The sequence below is a fragment of the Balaenoptera acutorostrata genome, chromosome X (assembly GCF_949987535.1).
Source record: "Balaenoptera acutorostrata chromosome X, mBalAcu1.1, whole genome shotgun sequence".
Lineage (NCBI taxonomy): Eukaryota > Metazoa > Chordata > Mammalia > Artiodactyla > Balaenopteridae > Balaenoptera > Balaenoptera acutorostrata.
This window is the reverse complement of record NC_080085.1, coordinates 58,628,930-58,654,257: the sequence shown is the minus strand read 5'-3', so window position 1 is coordinate 58,654,257 and position 25,328 is coordinate 58,628,930. Positions and strand designations below refer to the sequence as shown.

The 25,328-nt window shown below is 38.3% G+C and overlaps 1 protein-coding gene across 5 annotated transcripts in view; it reads left to right on the top strand.

Moving 5' to 3' along the window:
• Positions 1 to 25,328, top strand: part of OPHN1 (oligophrenin 1) — a 594,537-nt gene that overhangs the window by 326,076 nt on the left and 243,133 nt on the right. For all 5 annotated transcript variants that reach the window (XM_057538773.1, XM_057538771.1, XM_057538772.1 and 2 more), the window contains 6 exons: positions 79 to 189; positions 4,297 to 4,401; positions 6,009 to 6,138; positions 8,644 to 8,747; positions 18,124 to 18,215; positions 23,089 to 23,167. In XM_057538773.1, the coding sequence (XP_057394756.1) occupies positions 79 to 189; positions 4,297 to 4,401; positions 6,009 to 6,138; positions 8,644 to 8,747; positions 18,124 to 18,215; positions 23,089 to 23,167 (621 nt within the window). The remainder of the gene's footprint in view (positions 1 to 78; positions 190 to 4,296; positions 4,402 to 6,008; positions 6,139 to 8,643; positions 8,748 to 18,123; positions 18,216 to 23,088; positions 23,168 to 25,328) is intronic.

Genomic DNA, 25,328 nt, shown 5'->3' with positions numbered 1-25,328 from the left:
CATTCTGTTGAATCCATAAGCACTGAATTGCATGAATGACTATGCTGTTATGTGACATTTGTTACCCTTCTTCTACAGGCAGACCTCCAGGTGGACAAGGAGAGACACAGTTTCTTCGAGTCATCCCTTGATTATGTTTATCAAATCCAGGAAGTTCAGGAGTCTAAGAAGTTCAATATTGTGGAGCCAGTAAGTTCTATCTGTTGTTGAATGGTCTAAAAATATTTACCAAATCTCAGGTAAATGTGGAGAACTTTGATTATAAAATTGGAGTCTCCAAGAATATGAAGGATAGTCAATGCTTAGTAATGAATGTCAAAGAAGTAGACACACTGGCTTATGTTATTCTTGCTCTCTCACTAATATTCTCTCTCTCACTCTTCCTTTCCCTCCCCCACACTCCTTCCTCCCCCATTTCTCTCTATAGCTATGATTTTTTCTTTATCTTTCTTTTCCTCCTCTCCTTCTTTCCCTTCCTTGATTTCTCTGTCACCTTTCATTTTACCTTGTTCTCCTCCCTTCCTTCCTCTCATACTTTCATAAGGTTTCTGAATGTACTCATCATATCCCAGACACTGTTCTAGGAACTCATGTTCCTTGCATTCAGTGACTTCCCATTCTACTATTTTTACTTCCATCTTTTGAAAATTTTTCTAATTAAATAACCTTAATTTATTATAAAAGATGACGGGCTGTGGTTTGACAACTATGTTGAATTTTAACAACTTTCTTTTTTATTATAAAATAATGTAGAAAACAATGTAAAAAACAATTGCAGAAAAGCTATAAAAACTTATATGTAGAACAAAAAAAATACAACAAATCTCCCATACAGAGATGATCACTGTTAATATTGTGGCATTTTTCCTCCTAAATTCCCTGTGTATCTGTTATAGTCCTTTCTCTGTTGTGCATGTGTACTTGTAGATGTGTGTACACATGTGCATGTGTGTGTACACATATTACACATGAACATGTATATATCTATGTACATGTGTATCTGTGCTCACAGTTGTATATATCTGCATATGTATATGTGCAAACAAGTATTTATTAATTTATCCAATAAGCATTTATTGAGCTTCTGTTATGTGCCAGGCACAGTGCTAAACACTGGGTATCCTATAGTGAAAAAGACAGACTCAGTTTCTTTCTTTATGAAGACTATACTTTCATGGGGTAGACAGAAGGGAAAGAAGGATACACATAAATAAAATAACTATAAGTTGTGATAAGGACTAAAAGGAAGAACAAGAACAGACAGCTACTTTAGATCAAGTGGTTAAGGGGCACCTCTGAAAGTGTCATTTAAAATGAGATCTAAAGAAAGAGAAGATGAGGCAATGTGAATAATCGGGAAAGGACATTCCAGGCACAGAAAAACACATGTGTACAGTCCTTAACCCACGCACATATGGTCACCTTATCTTTGATAAAGGAGGCAAGCATATACAGTGGAGAAAAGACAGCCTCTTCAATAAGTGGTGCTGGGAAAACTGGACAGGTACATGTAAAAGTATGAAATTAGAACACTCCCTAACACCATACACAAAAATAAACTCAAAATGGGTCAATGACCTAAATGTAAGGCCAGACACTATAAATATCTTAGAGGAAAACATAGGCAGAACACTCTATGACATAAATCACAGCAAGATCCTTTTTGACCCAGCACCTAGAGAAATGGAAATAAAAACAAAAATAAACAAATGGGACCTAATGAAACTTAAAAGCTTTTGAACAGCAAAGGAAACCATAAACAAGACCAAATGACAACCCTCAGAATGGGAGAAAATATTTTCAAATGAAGCAACTGACAAAGGATTAATCTCCAAAATTTACAAGTAGCTCATGCAGCTCAATAACAAAAAACACAAACAACCCAATCCAAAAATGGGCAGAAGACCTAAATAGACATTTCTCCAAACCAGATATACAGATTGCCAACAAACACATGAAAGAATGCTCAACATCATTAATCATTAGAGAAATGCAAATCAAAACTAAAATGAGATATCATCTCACACCGGTCAGAATGGCCATCATCAAAAAATCTACAAACAATAAATGCTGGAGAGGGTGTGGAGAAAAGGGAACACTCTTGCACTGTTGATGGGAATGTAAATTGATACAGCCACTATGGAGAACAGTATGGAGATTCCTTAAAAAACTAACAATAGAACTACCATACGACCCAGCAATCCCACTACTGGGCATATACCCTGAGCAAACCATAATTCAAAAAGAGTCATGTACCAAAATGTTCATTGCAGCTCTATTTACAATAGCCAGGACATGAAAGCAACCTAAGTGTCCATCATCGGATGAATGGATAAAGAAGATGTGGCACATATATACAATGGAATATTACTCAGCCATTAAAAGAAACGAAATTGAGTTTTTTGTAGTGAGGTGGATGGAGTTACAGTCTGTCATACAGAGTGAAGTAAGTCAGAAAGAGAAAAAAAATACTGTATGCTAACACATATATATGGAATCTAAGGGGGAAAAAAAAGGTCATGAAGAACCTAGTGGCAAGATGGGAATGAAGACACAGACCTACTAGAGAATGGACTTGAGGATATGGGGAGGGGGAAGGGTAAGATGTGACAAAGTGAGAGAGTGGCATGGACATATATACACTACCAAATGTAAAGTAGATAGCTAGTGGGAAGCAGCCACATAGCACAGGGAGATCAGCTCGGTGCTTTGTGACCACCTAGAGGGGTGGGATAGGGAGGGTGGGAGGGAGGGAGATGCAAGAGGGAAGAGATATGGGAACATATGTATATGTATAACTGATTCACTTTGTTATAAAGCAGAAACTAACACACCATTGTAAAGCAATTATACTCCAATAAAGATGTTAAAAAGAAAAGATAAGAAAAGAAAAGAATGATGTGCTCAAGGAATGAAAAGTTTAGTGCCTTTAGATACTGGTGAGAGAAAAGGAGAGTGGCAGGAAATAATATCTGACAGGAAGGCATAGGATCTGTAAGCATGGTGAAGGGGTTAGGTTTTAGTCTAAGTATAGTAGAAAAATCACTGACGGGTATTAAATAGGATATGACGTGCTGATTTTGTTGTGTGGAGAAGGGCTTGGAAGGGGGCAACAGTGGGAGTGAGGAAACCAGTTAGGAGGCTACTGCAGTGGTCTAGGCAAGCAAAGATGTTGCTTTGGGTTCGGATGGTGGTAGTAGAAACAGAAAAGAATGATTGGATTAGAGATATATTTTAGAAGCAAAACTGACAGGAATTACTGATTGATTAGGTTGAGATGTGAGTGAAAGAAATCAGAATTCTTTACTTTCTGGCTTGATTGAGTGAGTGGGTGGTGGTGTCATTTCCTGAGATGGGAAAGCTTGGAGAGAAACAGGAAGAATGTCTGTATAACTGTGTGTGTGGTACACACACTCATATGCATTTATATATATGTGTACATATATATGTACATATATATAACTATATATGTATATATACATATACACGTGTATAGTACATAAGTGTGTACATAGTTTTTATATGTTTATGTATATATACATATATATAGTTTGTGTTTATGTACATATATACACACATATTTATGTGTTTGTATTTATATATGTGTGTGCATATTTATATGTACTCACCTGTTTACTTTCTAAAAAGAACAGGGCAGTTTTTACTACTTCCTATTACACTTTACTATTGCCAGCATTGAGCATTGCTTTTAAAATGTTTGTATTTGATAGATGAAAATTGTATTTTCTTTTGTTTTTATTTGTGTATATTTGATTTTTATTGGGGTTGAACATTTTAAACATTAAAAATATATTTTATTGATCATTTCTATGTCTTCTTCTGCAATGTCCCAACCCCTCCCTGAAACATTTCTAACTTGAAAATTGGTTTTAAAAAAAAAAGATCCTTGGATCTTTTAGCATTATGGCAGTCTTCATTATGGTCATTTAGCCATTTAAATTTATTGAGTACCTATTCTGTGCCATTCCTGAGGATATAAAGACACAGTCTATTCCCACATTATGTCCATACTGTCCACATTATGAATGGTTTTATATGCTATCTGAAAAGGGTATTGATGAATACATTTGGTAATAGTTCTTATTTTGTAGATCTGAGTCCAGTGTTAATGTTTAACCTAATAAAAGAATAGCTATGTGTAGACCTGTTTGTGTTTGTGTTACTGCTTTTAACACTATACTCCACGGTGTGGAGTTTCTTTTTATGCATCTATTTCCTTTATTTGATTAATGAGAAGGTGCTGGTGATAAAGTTATTTTTATACATTTTCCCTAGGTCTTGGCCTTTCTTCATAGCCTCTTCATTTCCAACAGCTTGACCGTGGAGCTCACACAGGATTTCCTCCCATATAAACAGCAACTCCAGCTCAGTTTACAGAATGTGAGTTTACATGTGGGTTTCTTCACCTGTCTCTGCATTCCAATTGGATTTCAGCTCCAATATCTTGACCTTGGAGTTCTAGGTTATTACATCCCAGATAATTTGTCAGGACAGACTGGTATGGATCACAAATGTTTTAGTGTACTAGATTGTTCTTACTCTTCCAGTTTCAGCTCTTCCCTGTGTTTGAGGCTGACTGTTGTTCAAACCCACCCTTCTACCCACTGACGTGTCTATCTATCCAATATTTATTAAATGTTGCTAATTTGCTATATCTCTCCCAGATCAGAACCCACCTATGGGCTTTTTAAAGCACAGGTCTTATGCTACTTCCCTGCTAGTTAGTCAGGACACTCTCTTTGTAGGTTTTATTACCACAAATGCCCATTTTCCCCTCTTTTCCTTTTCTCACTACTTTTCTCATTACATTACTAGAGTTGAATAAATTATTTTTAAAGGTTGTCTCCACCTTCTTTCCCATGCTGTTTCTTATAGATGGGCATAGGCACACCCTTCCCTTCCTTGTCACACATATTATTTTTCTCATTTACTTATTTAACCCACATTTAACAAATACTTAGGGATATAATGAACATATACTCTGTGCTGGGCATTGTAAAATGCACTGGATATACCATAATGAGGCATGTTAGTTTTTGCCTTCAAGGAATATACAGTCTCTTGGAGCCGAGAGATATAAACAGAGATACATCATGATTACTTATGAAAAGTGCTAAAATACAGTTAAGACCAAAAAAGTTAAAGAAGCACAGAGAGTGGAATAATTGACTGTCTGGTACAGTAAAAGAAGGCATCACTGAGGTAGTGACTTTGGACTTGTTACATTGCATAAAATTTATAGTTGTATTTTTAGATGAAAACACTTGGTAAGTTGCAGTGGAAATAAACTTTACTTGGTTGTTTAGGAGAATCCTGATTTACAGGTATTGTTTTTATTGTTGTTTTTCTTTCTGGGTACTCTCCTTCACCAGAATGTGAGAGCCCCTCTCTTCTGCTGATTTACAAAATATTCCTATAACCAGGAATATTTCGTTGTGTACTTTTAAATATATTACTTCTTAACATTAGCTTTTGCTATTCATGAGCATGAAAACATAGGTTTTCTGTTAACCTATGTTCAAAGAGAGCACCCTGTCATATCCTTTATTCTAATGGCCTGGATTTGATTCAGAGTCAAGTAGGCAGTAGCTTTACTTGAGGCAGAATGTAGAAGTTGCCGTGATAATATTATCTTTGGGAACCTTCTTTATAGCCTCCCTTTTTGTAAGGCAGGGGTCAGTCTGATGCTCAGAATTCTTAGAGCCTTTATTTATTGGAGGCTTTTGTGATTTCCATTAGAAAATGTCTCCCAGATGTGGTTTTATGGGTACATTGGTATTTATGTTTCCCTCTCCCTTTTAGACTTTAGTACTGTTAAACTCCACTAAACTGTTCTCTAATTACTATGCCATTCAACATTTGTTTTTTTACTATGTTGTAGCACATGGTGAAAGCCAAGAAAACTCTGCACTGGGTCTCTGACCAGTGAATGCTTATTCATGATGATGGTGATGATGATAATGATTATGATGATAATGTCTTGACAGACAAGAAATCATTTCTCCAGTACCCGAGAAGAGATGGAAGAACTTAAGAAAAGGATGAAAGAAGCTCCGCAGACATGCAAACTTCCAGGACAGCCAACCATCGAAGGCTATCTCTATACACAAGAGAAATGTGTGTGGGAATACAGGGATAGCTACTCGGTTTCAGTAGGCTGACACCAGCTGCCACTTGGCTTCTCCAAACTCCAGGCACCCATATAGTTCATAGACCCCTGCCAGCTATACCTATTTGGAGAGTAGTGTGGGAATAGAGAAAATGAAAAGGAGGGAGAAATTGGAGGAGGAGGTTAAGGATTTGTCTTACAAAGGCTGTGGGATGATAAGACCTAAGGTTTTCTCTGAGATTCAAAATGGGGATTGTTAATTGCTTAATCCTTTCAATGACTCTTTGGGGCTAAAAGGGAGGTAGGGGAAAGGAGACATAAAATAATACTTATTATACCTACTATGTTCCAGGCATGGTGTTACGTGCTTTAAATATACTACTTCATGTAATCTTTGAAACCACCTTATCATACCCATTTTACACATGAAGCCACTGAGGCTTAGAGAGATGACTAGTTGAAAGTCACCCAACTATCATGTAGCAGGGCTAAGTGTAAACTCAGGTTTGTGAAATGCCAAAACCTATGCTCCTACAACTATACCCTATATCTTCCACTGCCTTAGGATCATAAACTTGCCCTTAAAGCACTACACAACCATTGCGATTTCAGTGAGCAACACAGTTGTTCATTGCCAACCAAGGAAAATGGGTTAACTTATCTGGTCACTGAATATTGCAGAGGGTTCAAGCTTTTCTACCTCCTAAATAACATTATGTAAACCTGTATGTGCTATTTGATTTTCCTTTTGAACTATGACCCAATGTCCCCAAAGCCTGTGATTTCATTTCCTGACCAGAATTATTCTACCTGGTGAGTAGGCAGATGAGACTACCCAGAGGTTACCAGTGGCAAAACCCACTGAAATCCACAAAACATGGTATTTCAGCAGTGATATTATCATGCTTTTCATCCCTTAGAGCAACTCACTTTGATGGTTTTCAAAGATGTGTTCTTCTATTTGCCAGGTTCATCTCTTCAACTCTCCATTGCAGGAACTCTCCGTCTCAGTGGTATTGACATTTCAGGCTGGCTAATTCTTTGTTTCGAGTGGTTATCCTATGCATTATAGGGTGTTTAGAAGCATCTATAGCCTCTCCCCACTTTATTCTAATAGCACTTCCCAGGTGTGATAACCTAAAATGTCTCTAGGCATTGCCAAATGTCCCCTGAGAGGCAAAATTGCCCCTACTTGAGAACCACTGCTATATTATAAGAGAGGCACAGAGTAATGAGTATGTAATCTTGGCTCTAATATTAACTAACTGTGATCCTTCTATGCCCTAGTTTTCTAATTTGTTAAATGGATATGACATTCCTGCTCAGTTGAATGTACGCTTACTAAGAATCCTTTTTGCCAGACAATATGCAATGCACTGGAGGTACAAAAAATGGATCAAACTTGGTTTTTGCCCTCAAGAAGTTCACAGTCTGATTAAGACACAAGTATATCAAGAACTATAATGAAATGTGTTGAGCACTGCATTTGGGGCATATATCTAAGGGCTTCACTGAGGAAGTGATATATGAACTGAAACTTGAATTATGACTGGGAGTTTGACAGGTAAAGAAAATGGCAAAGAAAATTCCAGGTGTATACCACTGCATGAATAAAGGCACAGAGGTGTGTGAGGTTATAGTTTGTTTGTAGGGTCTTAGTTTTCCAAGGACAGTCCTGGTTTATACTTGTTGTCCTGATATAATTAGTGATAGTGCCCTATCCACTCTTAAATATGTCTTGAGCTTGGTCTATATATTATATTGCCACCTATTTTTTTGGTAACTGAATATAATTCCATGAGACGAGCATAGAGGTGAGGGTGGCAAAAGACAAAGTTGGAAAGGTAAATACGATCACATTATAAAAGGCTTTGTGAGCCAACCTAAGGAGTTTGGAGAGAGTGGGAAAGCCATGGGTGGTTTATAATAAAAAGAATGATATAAATAAACCTATAATCTAAAAAAGTATTTCTCTAGCAAAAGAGTAGAGAATGGGCTAGAAAGGAGTGATCACAGATGGGGGAAACCAAAGAGAAGGCCACTGAAAGAATTAATTGGAGAAATAGTGAATTTTTATTTTGTTTGAAATAGCTCATAAAACATTTTTTTAAAAAAGTCAGAAATAGGGTCCTGAATGAATTCAGTTCTAAAAGGGGTGAAAGGAGAGACATGTAGGGGATAGAAGGGCAGGTTACAGGGAAGGAGGAGCAGAAGATTACAGATGTTTCCAGATCATACAATAGGATATATAATGGGAGCATTCACAGGGAACATGGCAAGGAGAGTGGTTTGGAGCAAGCCAGAGCAGATGTGGAAAGCAGTTGATGATGATTAGGCTATCCATCTGTGTAGTGGGCAGGTGGTACTGCACGGCTGGAGCTCAGGGGAAAGGTAGCACTAGATCTGGATCATGACCATGAAGAATAATCTGTACACAGCTTCTGTCTTAGGGGTGGACTGACCATGCAGCCAAAATACTTATTCTATCAGCTCACTGTTGCCTATCTTTGTAGGGGCTTTGGGAATATCCTGGGTGAAATACTACTGCCAATATGAGAAAGAGACCAAAACGCTCACCATGACACCTATGGAGCAGAAGCCAGGTGCTAAGCAGCAGGTCAGTTCTTTTATGGGCCACATTTTTTTGAAATGCATCTGTGACTGCATCTCAGAAAAGAGTATATGTTGACTTCGTGTCAAAGAATCAAGTCCACCACTGTTGTGTGAAGCCATGACTTCATATGTTCTCCGTGGCCTAAGTTTGCATTGGGCCAGGTACTACTCAGTTGAGTGAAAAATCTCTGTTAATGATTCCAGGCCTTCTGAAAGTGCCTGTACTCTTTTAGATCATTATTACAAGAGTCTATCACATTGTACAAAGAAAATTTGCAAAAAAATATGGATAAATTGGAGGAGAGTATTACTTGCTTTTAAGAGGGCTCTACTATAGGATTCCTTTAAATAGTTAAGAGTTTAAAATACAAAACATTTTCCAAAATTCCATTTTTAAAGGGGTATTCTGGTGCCTAAAGTTGGAATAATCTATACCCCACATTGTATGTAATGCTCAAATATCTTTAAGCAGTTAATGCCTCTTCTTCTGCCCTCCAAACTTTCCCCTACTCCCCAAATGGCAAGATGAGTTTAACACACTGAGAAGGTAGTTCACTTACCTGGAGGAACCTGATCTTATATATATATGTTATATTATGTTATACATTATATATTATTTTTTATGTATGACCACCCAGCTAAAAAGATTATTCTGTTATCACACTTTTGCCTATCTTTGTAGGGGCTTTGGGAACACATACACACACACACACACACACACACACACACACACACACACACACACACACACACACACACACACACACCTGAAGGTTTCTTAAGATAAAAGCTGATAGACTGACTATTCATATTCTAAAAGTAGTTCAGTGTGTCCCTTTAACTGTCTCTCAGACAGGGTCTTAGGGCATAATTTTTAAGGATTTCCCTTATTTACAAATTATTTATAAAGTGAAAAAAAGGTTTACTTGTTAGCATTGAAAGTTGTGGTGCATGAAGACCCAATTTCAATAGGCAGAAATTTGGAGACTTTTGGGGGCATTTTTTCTCCATTGCTGGTGCTTTCCATGGAAGATCTCTCTTATGTGGCTTGTTCATAGGAAATTAGTGATGATTGAGATTTGGTGGCAGGCTGTTGAAAAACTGCTTTTCTTTTTTGTCATTAACCACAAGTTTTGCCACTCTGCTTTGAATGTGGATTAGACATGGGATGCACCGCGAACAGAGCATACCAAATTGGGTCTCCACAACCCTCATCCATGTTTCTATGTGGGCCAGTTATTCATCCATGAATCCAAAACTCTCCTTAGTTTCCAGTCTGCCAATTGCCAAAGAACCTTTCAATGTGGTTCCAATAAATTGCGCTGTAGCACAGAATTTGTCCCATTTCTGTCAGAACTTAGCTTATGTATCTGACTGGCAAGTGCTTTTAAGTAACACTGTCCTGTAGTCTCTTTCTTTTCTTTTTCTACACACATTACTTTCCGAACTTTGGACTTCAAAGTTCCTTTCTTAGGCAGGTCCTACTGCAAAGCTGAGGCCAGAGGCAGCAGATACCACTTTCATAGCTTCTTAGCAGATGAGAGCAAGCCCTTCTTTTAGTTATTCTTTCCCCCTGCCCTTTTAATTGAGTGGCTACTTGCAAAACTGCAGTAAGTGTCAGCCTAAGCAATTTAAATATGGGACTCTTTATGGAATGGAAAGAGGAACTTGGTTGTCCATTTACAGCAAAGGGGAGGTGGAAGTAGTTACTTTAATTTCCTTAAACTGAATTGGAAATGGTTTCTTCTTATCATTTCTCTCAGTTCCTTTTACTAGTTTGTGTTTTATAAAGGTAAATAATACAAATAAGTGAGACTATAATAATGATAACACCATAAAAGCCACTATTTATTCAGTGTTTGCTGTGCACCAGGCTCTGAGCTAGACATTTGCTGTCATGTGCCTCATTTACTTTCCCAGCAGCACTGTGAAGTATCATTAGCCCAATTTGGAGATGGGAGAATTAGCTCTCTTTCTGACTGTGGTACTTACCAGTGTACTCTAGTAGTTCAGCCTATCAACTTCCATTTGGGTTGTACTGCTTACTTTACAGAGCACAATCCCAAATACTATTTTATAAGATTCTCATCCCTTCCCTTTCAGGTAGTTGTAAGAGGCAAGAGAGCTACATTTTGAATCACAATAACTAGTTTTACCTATTTATTCATTTACTTATTCATTCATTCATTCATTCTTCATATCAAATATTTTTCCATTCCAGTTATACTGAGATATAACTGACATACAGCACTGTATAAGTTTAAGGTGTACAGCATAATGATCTGACTTACATACAATATGAAAGTATTATCACAATAAGTTTAGTGAACACCCATTGTCTTATACAGGTACAAAATTAAAGAAAAAATTTTTTTCTTGTGATGAGTACTCTTAGGATTTACTCTCTTAACAATTTTCATATATAACATACAGAAGTGTTAATTATATTAATCATGTTATACATAACATCCCTAGTATTTATTTATCTTATAACGGGAAATTAGTACCTTTAGATGCCTTCGTCCAATTCCCTATTCCCCCAGCTTCCACCTCTGGTAAGCACAAATCCGATCTCTTTTTTCTATGAGTTACTTTGTTTGTTTGTTTTTCAAGTATAATTGACCTGTAACACTATGTTAGTTCCTGATGAACAACATAGTGATTTGGGATTTCTATGTATTATAAAAGGATCGCCGTGATAAGTCTAGTTATGATCTGTCACCATATAAAGATAGTACATAATTATTGATTATATTCTCCACACTGTACATTTCATATCCGTGATTCATTTATTTTGTAACTGGAAATTTATACCTCTTAATCTTTCTCACCTATTTTTCACATCCCACCCCCCCTTCCCCTCTGGCAACCACCTGTTTGTTCTCTGTACCTATGACTCTATTTCTGTTTCATTATGTTGGTTCATTTGTTTTGTTTTCTAGATTTAACATATAAGTGAAATCATATGGTATTTGTCTTTCTCTGTCTGACTTGTTTCACTTAGCATAATACTCTTGAGTTCCATCCATGTTGACGCAAATGGCAAGATTTCATTCCCTTGTATGGCTGAGTAATATTCCATGGTTTTTATATACCACATGTTTTTTAATCCAATTATCTACTGGTGTGCACTTAGATTGCTTCCATATCTTGGCTATTGTAAGTAATGCTGAACATAGGGGTGCATATATCTTTTCTAATTGGTGTGTTTGTTTTCTTCCGACAAATACCCAGGAGTGGAATTGCTGGATCATATGGAAGCTCTATGTTTAAATTTTTGAGGAATCTCCATACTGCTTCCCACAGTCGCTGCACCAATTTACATTCCCACCAAGAGTGTACTAGGGTTTCCTTTTCTCTACATCCTCACCAATATTTGTTATTTGTGGTCTTTTTGATGATAGCCATTCAGTCAGATGTGAGGTGACATCTCATTGTGGTTTTGATTTGCATTTCCCCAATGATTAGTGATGCTAAGCATCTTTTAATGTTCCTGTTGGCCATTTGTTTGTCTTCTTTCAAAAAATTCAGGCCCTCTGTCTATTCTTTAAATTGTTTTTTTTTAATTTTGAATTTTATGAGTTCTCTGTATATTTTGGATATTAACCCTTTATCAGATATATCATTTACAAATATTGTCTCCCATTCAGTAGGTGGCCTTTTCATTTTGTTTATAGTTTCCTTCGCTGTGCAAAAGCTTTTTAGGTTGAGGAAGTCCCATTTGTTTATTTTTGCTGTTGTTGCCATTGCCTGAGAAGACAGATCCAATAAAATATTGCTAGGCCTGATGTCACAGAGAGAACTACCTATGTTTTCTTCTAGGAGTTTTATGCTTTCAAATCCTACACTTAAGTCTTTAATTCATTGTGAGTTTATTTTTGTATATGATGTGAGAAACTAGTCCAGTTTGATTCTTTTGCATGTAGCTGTCTAGTTTCCCAACATCATTTATTGAAGAGACTGTCTTTTCCCCATTGTATATTCTTGCATCCTTTGTCATAGATTAATGGACTACATAAGTGTGGGTTCATTATTGGTCTCTCTGTTCTGTTGCATTGATTTATGTGGCTGTTTTTGTGCCAGAACCATAATGTTTTGATTACTGTATCTTTGTAGTATAGTTTGAAATCAGGGAGCATGTTAACTTTGGCTTTGTTCATCCTTCTCAAGATTGTTTTGGCTACTCAGGGTCTATGCATTTACATACAGATATTAGAATTACTTGTTCTAGTTCTGTGAAAAATGCCATTGCTAGTTTTCTAGTGATTACATAGAATCTGTAGATTACCTTGGGTAGTACGGTCATTTTAACAATATTAATTCTTCTAATCCACAAGCATGGAGTATCTTTCCATTTGTTTGTATCATCTTCAGTTTCTTTCATTAGCATCTTATAGCTTTCTGAGTACAGGCATTTTACCTCCTTAGATTATTCCTAGGTATTTTATTTTTTTATGGGATTATAAATGGGATTATTTTATTAATTTCTCTTTCTGATAGTTTGTTGTCAGTGTGTACAAGTGCCACAGATTTCTGTATATTAATTTTGTATCCTGCAACTTTACTGAATTCTTCAATGAGTTCTAATAGTTTTTTGGTAGCATCTTTAGGATTTTGTATATGTGGTATCATGTCATCTGCAAACATTGACACTTTTACTTCTTCCTTTCCAATTAGGATTTGGTTTATTTTTTTTTTTCTTGTCTGATTGCTGTGGCCTGCAATGCCAATACTATGTTCATTAAAACTGGTAAGAGTGGGTATCCTTGTTTTGTTTCTGGTCATAGAGGAAATGCTTTCAGCTTTGCACCATTGACTGTGATGTTAGCTGTGGGCTCATCATATTTGGCCTTTATTATGTTGAGGCATGTTCCCTGTATATCAATTTTGTTAAGAATTTTTTTATCATAATGGATGTTGCATTTTGTCAAAAGCTCTTTCTGCATCTCTTGAGATGATCATATGGTTTTTTAGTCTTCAGTTTATTAAGTGGTGTATCACATTGATTTGTGGATATTGAACCATCCTTGCATCCCTGGGATAAATCCCAGTTGATTATGGTGTATGATCCTTTTAATGTACTGTTGAATTGGCTTTGCTAAAGTTTTGTTGAGGATTTTTTTCATGTATGTTCATCAGTGATATTGGCCTGTAATTTTCTGTTTTTGTGGTGTCTTTGTCTGATTTTGATATCAATGTGATGCAGGCCTTACAGAATGAATTCAGAAGTGTATTGCCACTGTAATTTTTTGAAATAGTTTGAGAGGAATAGGTGTTAGTATTCTTTAAATGTTTGGTAGAATTTACCTGTGAAGCCATCTGGTTCTGTACTTTTGTGTGTTGGGAGTATTTCTTTTAATTACTCATTCAGTTTCATTACTGATAATTGGTCTGTTTGTATTTTCTATTTCTTCTTGATTCAGTTTTGAAAGATTGTACATTTATTTCTAGGAATTTCTCTTAAGTTGTCCATTTTATTGGTGTTTGATCATAGTAATCACTTACGATCTTTGGTATTTCTGTGTTGTTGGTTGTAACTTCTTTTTTATTTCTGATTTTATTGATTTGGGCCCTCTCTCTTTTTTCTCGATGACTCTGGGTAAAGATCTATCAATTTTGTTTATGTTTTCAACCAGCTCTTAGTTTAATCTATCTTTTCTATTTTTTGTTTTTTAGTCTCTATTTCATTTATTTCTGCTCTGATCTTATGATTTCTTTTCTTGTAGTGACACTGGCTTTTGTTTGTTCTTCTTCTAGTTACTTTATGTGTAAGGTTACGTTGTTTATTTGAGATTTTTCTTGTTTCCTGAGGTAAGCTTGTATTGGTGTAACATTCACTTTTAGAATTGCTTTTGTTGCATTCCACAAATTTTGGATTGTTTTGTTTTCATTTTCATTTGTCTCCAGGTATTTTTGATTTCCTCTTTGATTTCTTCAGTGATCCTTTGGTTGTTTGGTAACACATTGTTTATCCTCTACATATTTATGAGTTTTTTTGCAGTTTTTTTCTTGTAGTTGATTTCTAGTCATAGTGTTGTGGTTAGAAAAGATACTTGATATGATTTCTATCTCCTTAAATTTACTGACACTTGTTTTGCGTCCTAGCTTGTGATCTATCTTGGAGAGTGTTATGTGCACTTGAAAAGAATGTATATTCTGCAGCTAGCTTTTGAATAGAATGTCTTATATATAAAAAGAGGCTCCTCTTTTGGTGGGGCCTACTATTATGGGCACACTGGTGGGCACCCCCCCCCCCGTGGTTGGTTGCCAGGCCCTGCCTACTGCTGAAGCTACCACCTGCTGGTGGGCTGGTCTGAGTTCCATTGCAGTTGGCTGTGGGGCCCAGGGAGTCCTGGAACTGGTTATTGCCCCATGGTAGTTTAGGCTGTGTCCTGGTCCTTACCCACTGGTGGGCTTGGCCAAGTCACTGGTTGGCTTCTTGTGAAGCCCAAGGAAGGGTCCCAGAGCAGGTGTCAAGCTGCTGCTGGGTCAAGCTGGGGTCTGGGGGCTGGTTTCAGCCTGCTGTTTGGTGGGGCTGGATCCTGGGTAAGCTGGTTGTGGGGCACAGTATGTCTCAAAGCTAGTTTCAGCACACTGCTGGGCAGTGTTGGAGCCCAGTGTATCCTCGGGCTGTTGCCTGCCTGCTACAGGGTAAGGCCAGTTCCTGGAGCTTTTTCCCACTTACTGGTGAGCAGGGCTGAGCCCTGTGCTTTCTGTTAGATGGCACTGGGTCCTGGAGTGGCTGGGTAGTCCAGGGGGACCTATTGCTGCTGCTAGCCTGCTGGTGGATGGGGCTGTATCCCTCTGTGGCTGGCTGCTTGGCCTAGCATGTCCTAGGACTTTTGCCAACTAGCTGGTGGGTGGGGCCAGGTCTGACATTAATAAGCTACAAGGGGGACTCCAAAATGGTGCTTTCCAGCACCTGTTTCCTCATGGTAGAATTAGCTCCTCAAAATGGCTTCCACCAGTGTCTGTGTCCCTAGGGTGAGTTCCAGTTGTCTCCTGTCTCTCTGGGTGGGTCTCTAATACCAGCAGGTTGATTTGACCCAGGTGCCTTTCAAATTACTGCTTTTGTCCTAGTTCTCAGAGCATGTGAGATTTTGTGTGCACCCTTTAAAAATAGAATGTCTATTTCATACAGCCCTCTGGCCCTCCTGAAAGGAAGCCCTGGCTTTCAAAGCCAGATGTTCTGAGGCCTTGTCTTCCCGGGTCAGGACCCCTTGACTAGGAATCCCATATGGGGGTCAGTTTATCCCTTGCCCCTTAGGGATAAACTCTGCAATTGTAATTATCTTCCTGTTTGTGGATCATGTACCCAGGGTTGTGTGCCTTGACTATACCATGCCTGTGCCCCTCCTACCTGTCTAGTTGTGGTTCCTTCCTTATACCTTTAGCTGTAGAGGATCTTGTCTGCTAGCCTTCAGGTGATTCTCATCATTGATCATCACTCCATAAATAGTTGTAATATTGGTGTGCCCATGGGAGGAAGTGAGCTAAGGGTCGTCCTACTCCACCTCTTGGACACTCTTGTCTCAAGAACTAGTCTTAAATCCTAGTTCTGTGGCCTAGTAAACTGTGATCTTGAGTAAATTACTTAATGTTGCTCAGTATCATTTTTCTCAGAAAAAAATGGCAAGGATGATAATATAGTTTATATTTATTGAGCACTAACTCTTTACTAGGTACTAGAGATATAAAGATAAATAAGACACTGCCCACATCCTTGAGGAGATCTGTCAAGTGGGGAAATCAGACATGAAAAAAAGAAGCTTTAATACAATGCAGAAAACACATAGCAGACAGTATATTGTATTCGGGAAGGATTTTTGAGTAAATGAAAGCTGAACTACAAGTTGCAGAACAAGTTAAGAGTTTAGCCAATCAAAGAATATAGATAAAGTCACTTTGGGTGGAGGAAACAGTATATGCAAAGTTGGAGTTATGAAAGGGCATGATACATGTGTGAAATAAGAGTACTTTTGCACTGATGGGACATAAACTAGATGACGGTAGCTGGAGGTGAACCTGGAGTGGTGTTGTCCCCCAAGCTTTGACATCACCTCACCAAATCTGAAGGAGTTGAGAGTTTAAAGAGGGGGGGGTGAGTACATGATACTGTTAATTACTCTCATCTTGCAAGGCTAACAATGCTTGATATCCTAAGTGTTGGGGTTGGGAAGGCAGATTGAAAGGTGAATATAGAGTTTTGTTTCTATAGTGCAGGAACAGGTAAAAGGATAGACCTGCAAAGGGCTTGAGTGTGACAATGAGAGGGAAGTACTGGATGATCAGCTGTATGGACCAGTTTGGATGGTATAGTGCTTAGGCACAAACCTGGCACTTGGGCAGTATTTCTGAATTCGAGACAGCAAGGAGGATAGTATTATTCCTATTTAATAGGTTGTGAAGTTTATATTCAGAGAGGAAGAATATTTACCCTGGGCCACATAGCTAGTAAATGGCATAACTGAGACAAGACCCAAGGTTTTAAACTTCTTAGTTTATTACTATTTCTGCTATACTGACTTGGGTGACTTTGGGTAAGCCATTTTACCTCTCTGAGGTTCACTTCCCTCTGAGTGTTGTTATGAAGAAAAGTGGTTTAAAAATACCTAGCATAATATGTGGCACATAGTAGGTGATCAATAAACATTACTTCTCTTTCCTATACCCCACTGTCTCTGTTGAGATAATAGAGGGGAACTGAACTATGTTGGGATTTGGGGAATTTTAATCTGTGGACACAGTGGATTTCTATGGCCTTCTTACGTGCCCACAAGACAGGTGGGCCACACTATCCTGCACATATGAAATACCAAATGCCACCTTGACCATTACACAAATATGCCTATTTTCCCTACTCCTGCCCTATCTTTGGAGATATTGCTTTTGTAATTCCCATCATCTTAAAGACTCTGGAAGTGGGGAACCAAAAATGTTTTTCTTCCCCTCTTCTATCTGCCACTGTAATGGAAGGAAGATTGCAGAAAGCCACTTACCCATTGCAACCTCCCTACCTAGAAGCCTCACGAAATTTTATTTTGTACACTTAATGGCATTTGGGCATCCCATTTCTCCTAAATTCCCCTTTACATGTTGTATAATGAGTTTCCTATTTAATATATCATGCTTGGAAAAGAGCAATGTCTTATCCTGAGCATTTTCTCCTGAACTCAGCCATTGATTTTTGGAGCAGAGAGAAACCATCTGCCACCTTGCTGCAACTACCATTTGAGGGGACAAGGTTCTCAGTGAGGCTAAACATTGTTCCTGCTGCCCTGAGAGATGCCTTCCAAGTGACACTGAGGATGCTGCGGTAGGCAGAAGAAGCTTCTATGTATTTTTTTTCAAGCTGGCTATTAATCCTTTTCTTATATCAGGGACCCTTGGACTTAACCCTGAAGTACTGCGTGAGGAGGAAGACGGAGTCTATCGACAAGAGATTCTGTTTTGATATAGAAACTAATGAAAGGTAAGCTGTGCTGATATGAATTGACAATGTCCCCATGTGCCAGATGCTGAGCCTGGGTAGGTATTTTATTTTCCTCTGTCATCTCTTGTTGATAAAAATGAGCAAAATTATTCATGACATCATTGTCTTGGCTCTTCTGACTGCCCTTTCAGGGACCCCTGTTAGAGCTGGCCCAGAGCTAGTTCTCTCTATTCAAGGTTCAGTCAGCTTTGCCTCACTTGCTTTAGGCAGAACAAGTTACTCCTATGATTTAATTTGCTATTATATATGCAAAAGGTCAACATTTGGTGATGCTACAAAAGGACAAGGTAACAAAAATTCTTTTTTATTTCCTAATATATAAGAACAAATGAATTGGAACACATATTTAAGGGGAGGTAGATTGGATGGAGGGTGGTAGTGGTATTAGGGATTCTTTTTTCCCCATTTGGTACAAACATGATACAGATTTTCCTACTTTGCAGATATTTATGTAAAGTGGAAATAGTTTGGTTATCAACTTTCTATTTCAGCAAAAGCTTGCAAACTTTGGACTTCGTTGCATTTGTTTCTCTCCAGTGCCCTCTTTTTGTTTTTTCAACCTGGGCAATTTTATCAGAGGGGAATTTAACTTTTAAATTTTAAAATGAGAACATTTGGAGTTACTTTGGAAAAAGGCATGTTATATAGTTGGGAGGTTGATCCAAAGTTCAGTGAGTAAATGTGTTTATTTTATTTCAGTCCATTATTTCCATGTATTAGGCACTAAGTAATACAGTAGAATTTAACAAAATGATCAGATTACTAGAAAGGAACTTGAAGGTTGAATTACAATATCATATGAACAAAACTATTAGTGACTGGAATCATATAGATCAGATTAAGAAAATAAGGCATTTTTTTGTCTGGGAATAAGTAACTATTAGTCCATTTCCCCATTTTAAATTTCTGTTTGTGGAAGGGTAAGCTGGGACGAAGTTGAGAGAGTGACATGGACATATATACACTACCGAATGTAAAATAGATAGCTAGTGGGAAGCAGCCGCATAGCACAGGGAGATCAGCTCAGTGGTTTGTGACCACCTAGAGGGGTGGGATAGGGAGGGTGGGAGGGAGACGCAAGAGGGAGGGGATATGGGGATATATGTATACGTATAGCTGATTCACTTTGTTATACAGCAGAAACGAACACAACTTTGTAAAGCAATTATACTCCAATAAAGATGTTAAAAAATTCTGTTTGTGAATCTATATGCTTTCTTTGTTAAGCATGGATGGTCCTGGGCTTCCCTGGTGGCACAGTGGTTAAGAATCCGCCTGCCAATGCAGGGGACACGGGTTCAAGCCCCGGTCCAGGAAGAGCCCACATGCCGTGGAGCAACTAAGCCCGTGTGCTACAACTACTGAGCCTGCATACCACAGCTACTGAAGCCCGTGTTCCTAGAGCCCTTGCTCCGCAACAAGAGAAGCCACCACAACGAGAAGCCCACGCACCACAACAAAGCATAGCCCCCGCTCTCCACAACTAGAGAAAGCCCGCGCGCAGCAACAGACCCAACACAGCCAAAAAAAAAAAAAAAAAAATGGATGGCCTCAATCAAAGACGGCTGTAATTGTAAACATTGTTACTGATAACCATAAGGCTGTCACTCATTTTCCCCCACAGCTTCAGGCCCAGTAGGAAGGGGAAAGTGACTGTTGGCTGTGTCTTCCTTTTCATGAACCTTTAGTGTCTGGCTATGCAGCATCAATGTACATAAATGAAATTAAAATTTTCTGTGTCTAGTTCCATTCTGATTCACTTTTCAGCTTAAATTTGCCACCCACTTGCAAGTAATATTCCCATAGACTCAAAGCATTTGCAAACAGTTTGGCCCTAAGGTTAGGGGCTAAGACCAACTCATCTTTATATATCTTGCATCTAGTGCTATGTATAGCTCATGGTAGATACTGAATTTGGTATTCATTTTTAAATGTGTTTTTCCCTAACCAAGAATGCTGAGGAATTCTGAGAACAGAACCCAGGAATTAAAGTTACAGTGTATCTATGATTTTACTTGCCACATATTGGGCACTTTAAAAAACATTCCCTCATTTAACAGGTGAGGAGACTATTAACTTGTATATATTTAACTGCCTTGCCTAATCAAAGTCACATAGTAGCAAGGCTGTGCTCAAACCCTGGTCTGTAGGTCTCCAAACCCCATGTTCTTTTTAATTTTATTCCATTGTCTATTATAAGGAGAATAAATATGTTGTGAAATAGAGGGTCAAATATAATAATGAATAGATGCTGAGGTACCTCTGTGCATGTGGAGTTTTCTGAGTGATGTGACATCTGCATTTGCTTTCCTGGCTGGTCAATCAGATATAAGGGGCAGAGACAGGCCTCCCAGTAGACATCAGGCACCTTTACTCATGTTCCCTGTGGGATAGAACAAAGGAGTCTTTGAGTCCCTTTTTCTATTTCCAGAATAGAGGATAACTTTTCTATTAGTGTTCCTACCAATATTTGAAGCCACAGGCTCATAGGCCATCAGAACTTGAAGGGCAATAATAATAGTAATAATGACAACAGTGACGATGATGATGACAACAACAACTGCTAACATTCTCTGAGTACCTCTATGTGCCAGGCACCATTCTCAGCCTTTTAAGTGTATAATTTCCTTTAGTCTTCATCAGTCACATGAAGTAGGGGATGTTACTATCCCAATTTCACAAAGACAAGGAGACAGAAAGAAGTTAAGCACTTAGGTTATACAGCTATTAAATGTTAGAGCTAGGATCCAAATCCAGGAATACTAGTTTCCAAGTCATACTCTTAACCACTGAACTCTACAACAAATATGCTGTATATGCCTTTTTGTTTTAGATGAGTGACTCAGACCTCAGGGTGGGCAAAGGATTTGTCTAAAGTCATAATGGAAAAGCCTGGACTAGAAGTCATATTCTCTACTTTGTCATCTTGTTCTTAGCAGTATTTTTCTTTGAATTTGACTTTTGGTAGCACCCAAGAATCTCCAAATGCTTATTGAATAGTCACTTATTTATTCTTTCAGCTTCTCCATATGGTCAAGAGAGGACACATACCAGCTTATTGGTTTCCCAAGTAGGGAAACTGAGTCTAGAATGGGCTTAACATCCTATCTAGTCTACAGCATCTGCTTTTATGTTTGTTGCCCATTTGCTTGCTCTCCTTCCTTCTGGCTTCAGGATTCAGCTGCGTAGCTGTTTTTACAAAGATTTCTAGACTTTCTAGCCCCATAAGATATATCCAAAAGGTTGGATGTTTCTTAGAAAAAGTTAAACTTGAAAGAATCCAGTGCCCAAAGCCAAGTCCTGGTTTTCAATTGATTCTGGCTTAAAGATCATTTGGGGGGCTTTCCTTTTTTTTTTTTTTTACTTAAGGGTTTAGTCTTATTGAATAGTATAAATTGAGTCTGTGAGGAAAAAATTGGCATGGGTCGATAGGTGGTCACAATGCTTATAAGCTCCCGAGGACACCTAGAATTCAGAATTCCTTTTCATTAACTGATGACGATGTTAGCTAATATCCCTAGTTCAGTAGCAAATCCTGTAAAGTGTAATTGTGCCCAAACAGCTAAAGAGCAGAAAAAAGAACGATTCATTCTAGTTAATGACTTGCTTTTTCTTTTTTTTTTTCTTTCCTTTTTTAAGGAGTACTTTAATGGAATAAGAGACAGAAGGACAGGTAGAACAGGAATCTCATGATATCAGAACTGGAAAGGACCTCCCAGCTTGTCTGCTCCAACATTTTTATGGATAAAGAAACTGAGGCACAGTGACTTTTCCACTGAACTCTCTTGTAATTGCTCTTATCATTTCATGACTCTGAGAGAGGGTCTCATCTTAACGTAGAAGGAGTGAGAGTAACAAGCATCTCATGATGGCACAACTACGCAGAGAATGGAAGAGACCTTATACCTGCAACATTATGGTCAATCCCCAAATTCCAGTTTGGTTTTGAAGGTCTAAAAAGAACAGAGTATACCAAATTGGGGTATCTCTGGGTATGTAGTTATAGTTACTGCAAGTAAATAAAATAAAATTAGATTTGAAGTCATCTGCCATGCAGAAGAGGCCTTATAGTGTATTAGTTAAGAAAGAACATGGCTGCTGGACCAAAATTCCTAAATTGAAATCCTGGCTCTATATTTAACCACTGTGTGAATTTAGGTAACCTCTCTGTGCCTCAGTTTCCCCTTCTATAAAATAAGGATTACTATAGTCCCTGCTTTATAGCCTTCCTGTGTAGATTAAATGAATTAATACCTATAAAGTACTTAGAAAAGAACCTGGCACCTGGTGAGCATTCAATAACTATTAGTTGTCATTGTTATTCATAAGCTTGCTTAAATCGGCCAAAAGGCCTCCTCCCTGTGGCTGAGCCATTGTGCATGTTGTTGACTTATTTCCAACTGAAATGCTCCTTGGACATCCTAGGTGGTAGAAGTAGCAAGCCATTTTCCTGATAGATGAACGTGCCCGTAATGAACATGCTCAGAACCCCTAGAGCCCAGACCAAATGGCTGGCTTCCAAGAGAGAGAGGCAGGGTGAGCCTCAGTTTGGCTCAAGCACAGTGGGGCCAGTTTAAGTGTGTATTATGGTTAGGTGTCAGTATCTGCCTTCCTATTTCCTTGTCCAATTCTGGCATGAGGCCACCAAGATACCACCTCCACCAGTGTTTCCAAAGTTACTGTTCTCTAAGTTCCATTGTTTTTCTGAGTAAAACAGATTATGAGAAGTTGGAAATCTATATGCCTGTGCCTGCTCAGTTTGATATCTCCCAGGGCTGAGAGGGACCCTAGATCACAAGACTTCAATCTCTCAGGTGACTTTTCTGCTCTCAACTTGTCATTTTTTCCTTAGGCCAGGAACCATCACTCTGCAAGCCCTTTCAGAAGCTAACAGAAGACTGTGGATGGAGGCCATGGATGGGAAAGAACCTGTAAGTTATCCTGGGGAAACCTCAGCAACAGAATCCAGTATATGTGTCGCTCTAGTGGTAGCAGTGGGTCCAGAATAATTAAATGGTGATAGATCTTTGATACTCAAAATTTTAGAGGTAGAAGGAATTGTTGAGTTGACATTTCTTTTTTAACAAGTTAGGCAACTTGAGTTCCAGAGAGGGTGAAAGACTTCTCTAGGATCACTCTCAGAAAGGCATCACAATGGGCCTAGAATCCAGGTCTCTCAGCTTCTTGCTCTGATCTTAGATTATGCAGCCATGCCCACAAAATCTTAAGAAAGAAAATTAAGCCTTTTTGCAGTTTATAACATTAATATGTGTTCATATATAAGGATGGAAAATAATTTCCATGGTTGTGAACAAGGATTTATTAAGATTTTATTCAAAATGGTTTTGCTGCCCCTCCCTTACATCCCCAAGTCAGCTTGTTCTCTTTAAGGGCAGGAGATGGCATTGCCATCCTATATCCCAGGATGCACCACTCCATTTAGAACACTGTTACATATGATGACAAATAATACTTTTAAAAGGCTAGTGATTATCATAGAAAGACCAATATGAACAGTCAGAGGTCACTGAAAAGCATTTTCTCTCTTCAGTATCTTCTGCGTAGGTTTCTTCTCGTGGCATATGAAATAATATCAGCTTCCTAGTCTTGGAATCCCAAAAGGTTAGATTTGGATCTGGTTCTGCCATTCAATGATTGTGTGATCTTGAGATAGTTATTTAATCTCCGAGACTGTTCTCTTCTCTTAAGTAAAATGGCTTTAATAATGTCTGTTCTACCTACCTCACAGAGTTGATTTGAAAAATCAGTTGAAAACCAGTTTGTCAACCATAATGTACTATATTAGGTTGAGGTGCTTCTGACTGGTCTGAAGGTTGGGTACAAACCTGCTGAAATTCAACAGTGTTTGGATACAGTCCAATCTTCTTGCTTTATGCAAGGCAAAAACTTGCTAAGAGGGGAAATATATCACAGGGCTTTCTTTCTGTGTGTTTTCAGTGCCTTGGAGACTAAAGAGGAGTGCCCAGATGCCAGATTGCATTAATAGCAACCAAGATGGTAGCAGGAGAGAAGTGGTGTTGTGAGGACTGTCATCCAGAAAATAGGCCAGGGCCTTTCTCCCCTTCCTCCCCTCCCAGAAACCTGGAGCTTAACTATTACATGCCTGTGATATTTCTTTAGGAGGATAGTAGGAAGCTCAGCAAGGCATTTTATTCTTTTTTGTTGTTCATATTTCTTTCTTCTTACTTTTTAAAATTGATGTATAGTTAATTTACGATATTGTAAATCATTTTACTCTTAATTCCCTCTCTTGAAATTGCTCTTCCTTTAGGGTTTTAAAAATCAAAGGATACAGATGGCTTTTTGTGGAGAATGATGTTAGAACATGGGCCCACTGCATGTGGATCCTTACCAACTTGATTATGAGAGACGTTTCACAAATATCTTGTTTATAGCAGTGGTGAAAAGGGGCTGGCCAAGCACAGAAACCTCTCTCACTGAAATATCCATTGGCATACACACATAGGGAGAAAATTTTCTTTTAAAAGGAGAGATTGTTAAAGCAAACTATACAGATGGCATATAGAGGATTTATTTCCTGCAGCCTCACATTACTAATGTTGTCACTACTTTATTAACCCCCCCAATTCATTGATCTTATACATAGTATGCTTGCCTTTGCTTAAAGTGTCAAAGAAGATCAGGACTTGAAGGAACATCTACTCCAACCCTGATCATTTTAGAGATATGAATTTTGAAGTCTAGAGAATGAAAAGGACACGCCTAAGTTTCATAATGAGGTAGAGGTAGAGGTAGAGCCAAGACTAGGCTTCAAGGGTCAAGGATCTCCTCTTTGGTCTCTCACATAGATATCACAATGCATACTTCAAGATGGCTCAGAGAAATCTTGGTGAATGCATGGATCTCTTTCAGATGGGCACTTGCCTTTCTACAGGGAAACACCCATTAATGTCTCTGGGCGGGGAGGTTGGTATTAGGAATATTTAAATTTTACCATCAATGCCAATTACCCAGGTATCCATGAGAAAATCACTTTCTTTCTCTCATGCTCTCTTGCTCCATCAGAAAAATTCTCTAAGCTTTACATAAGTAAATGTCTAAGATGAGTAG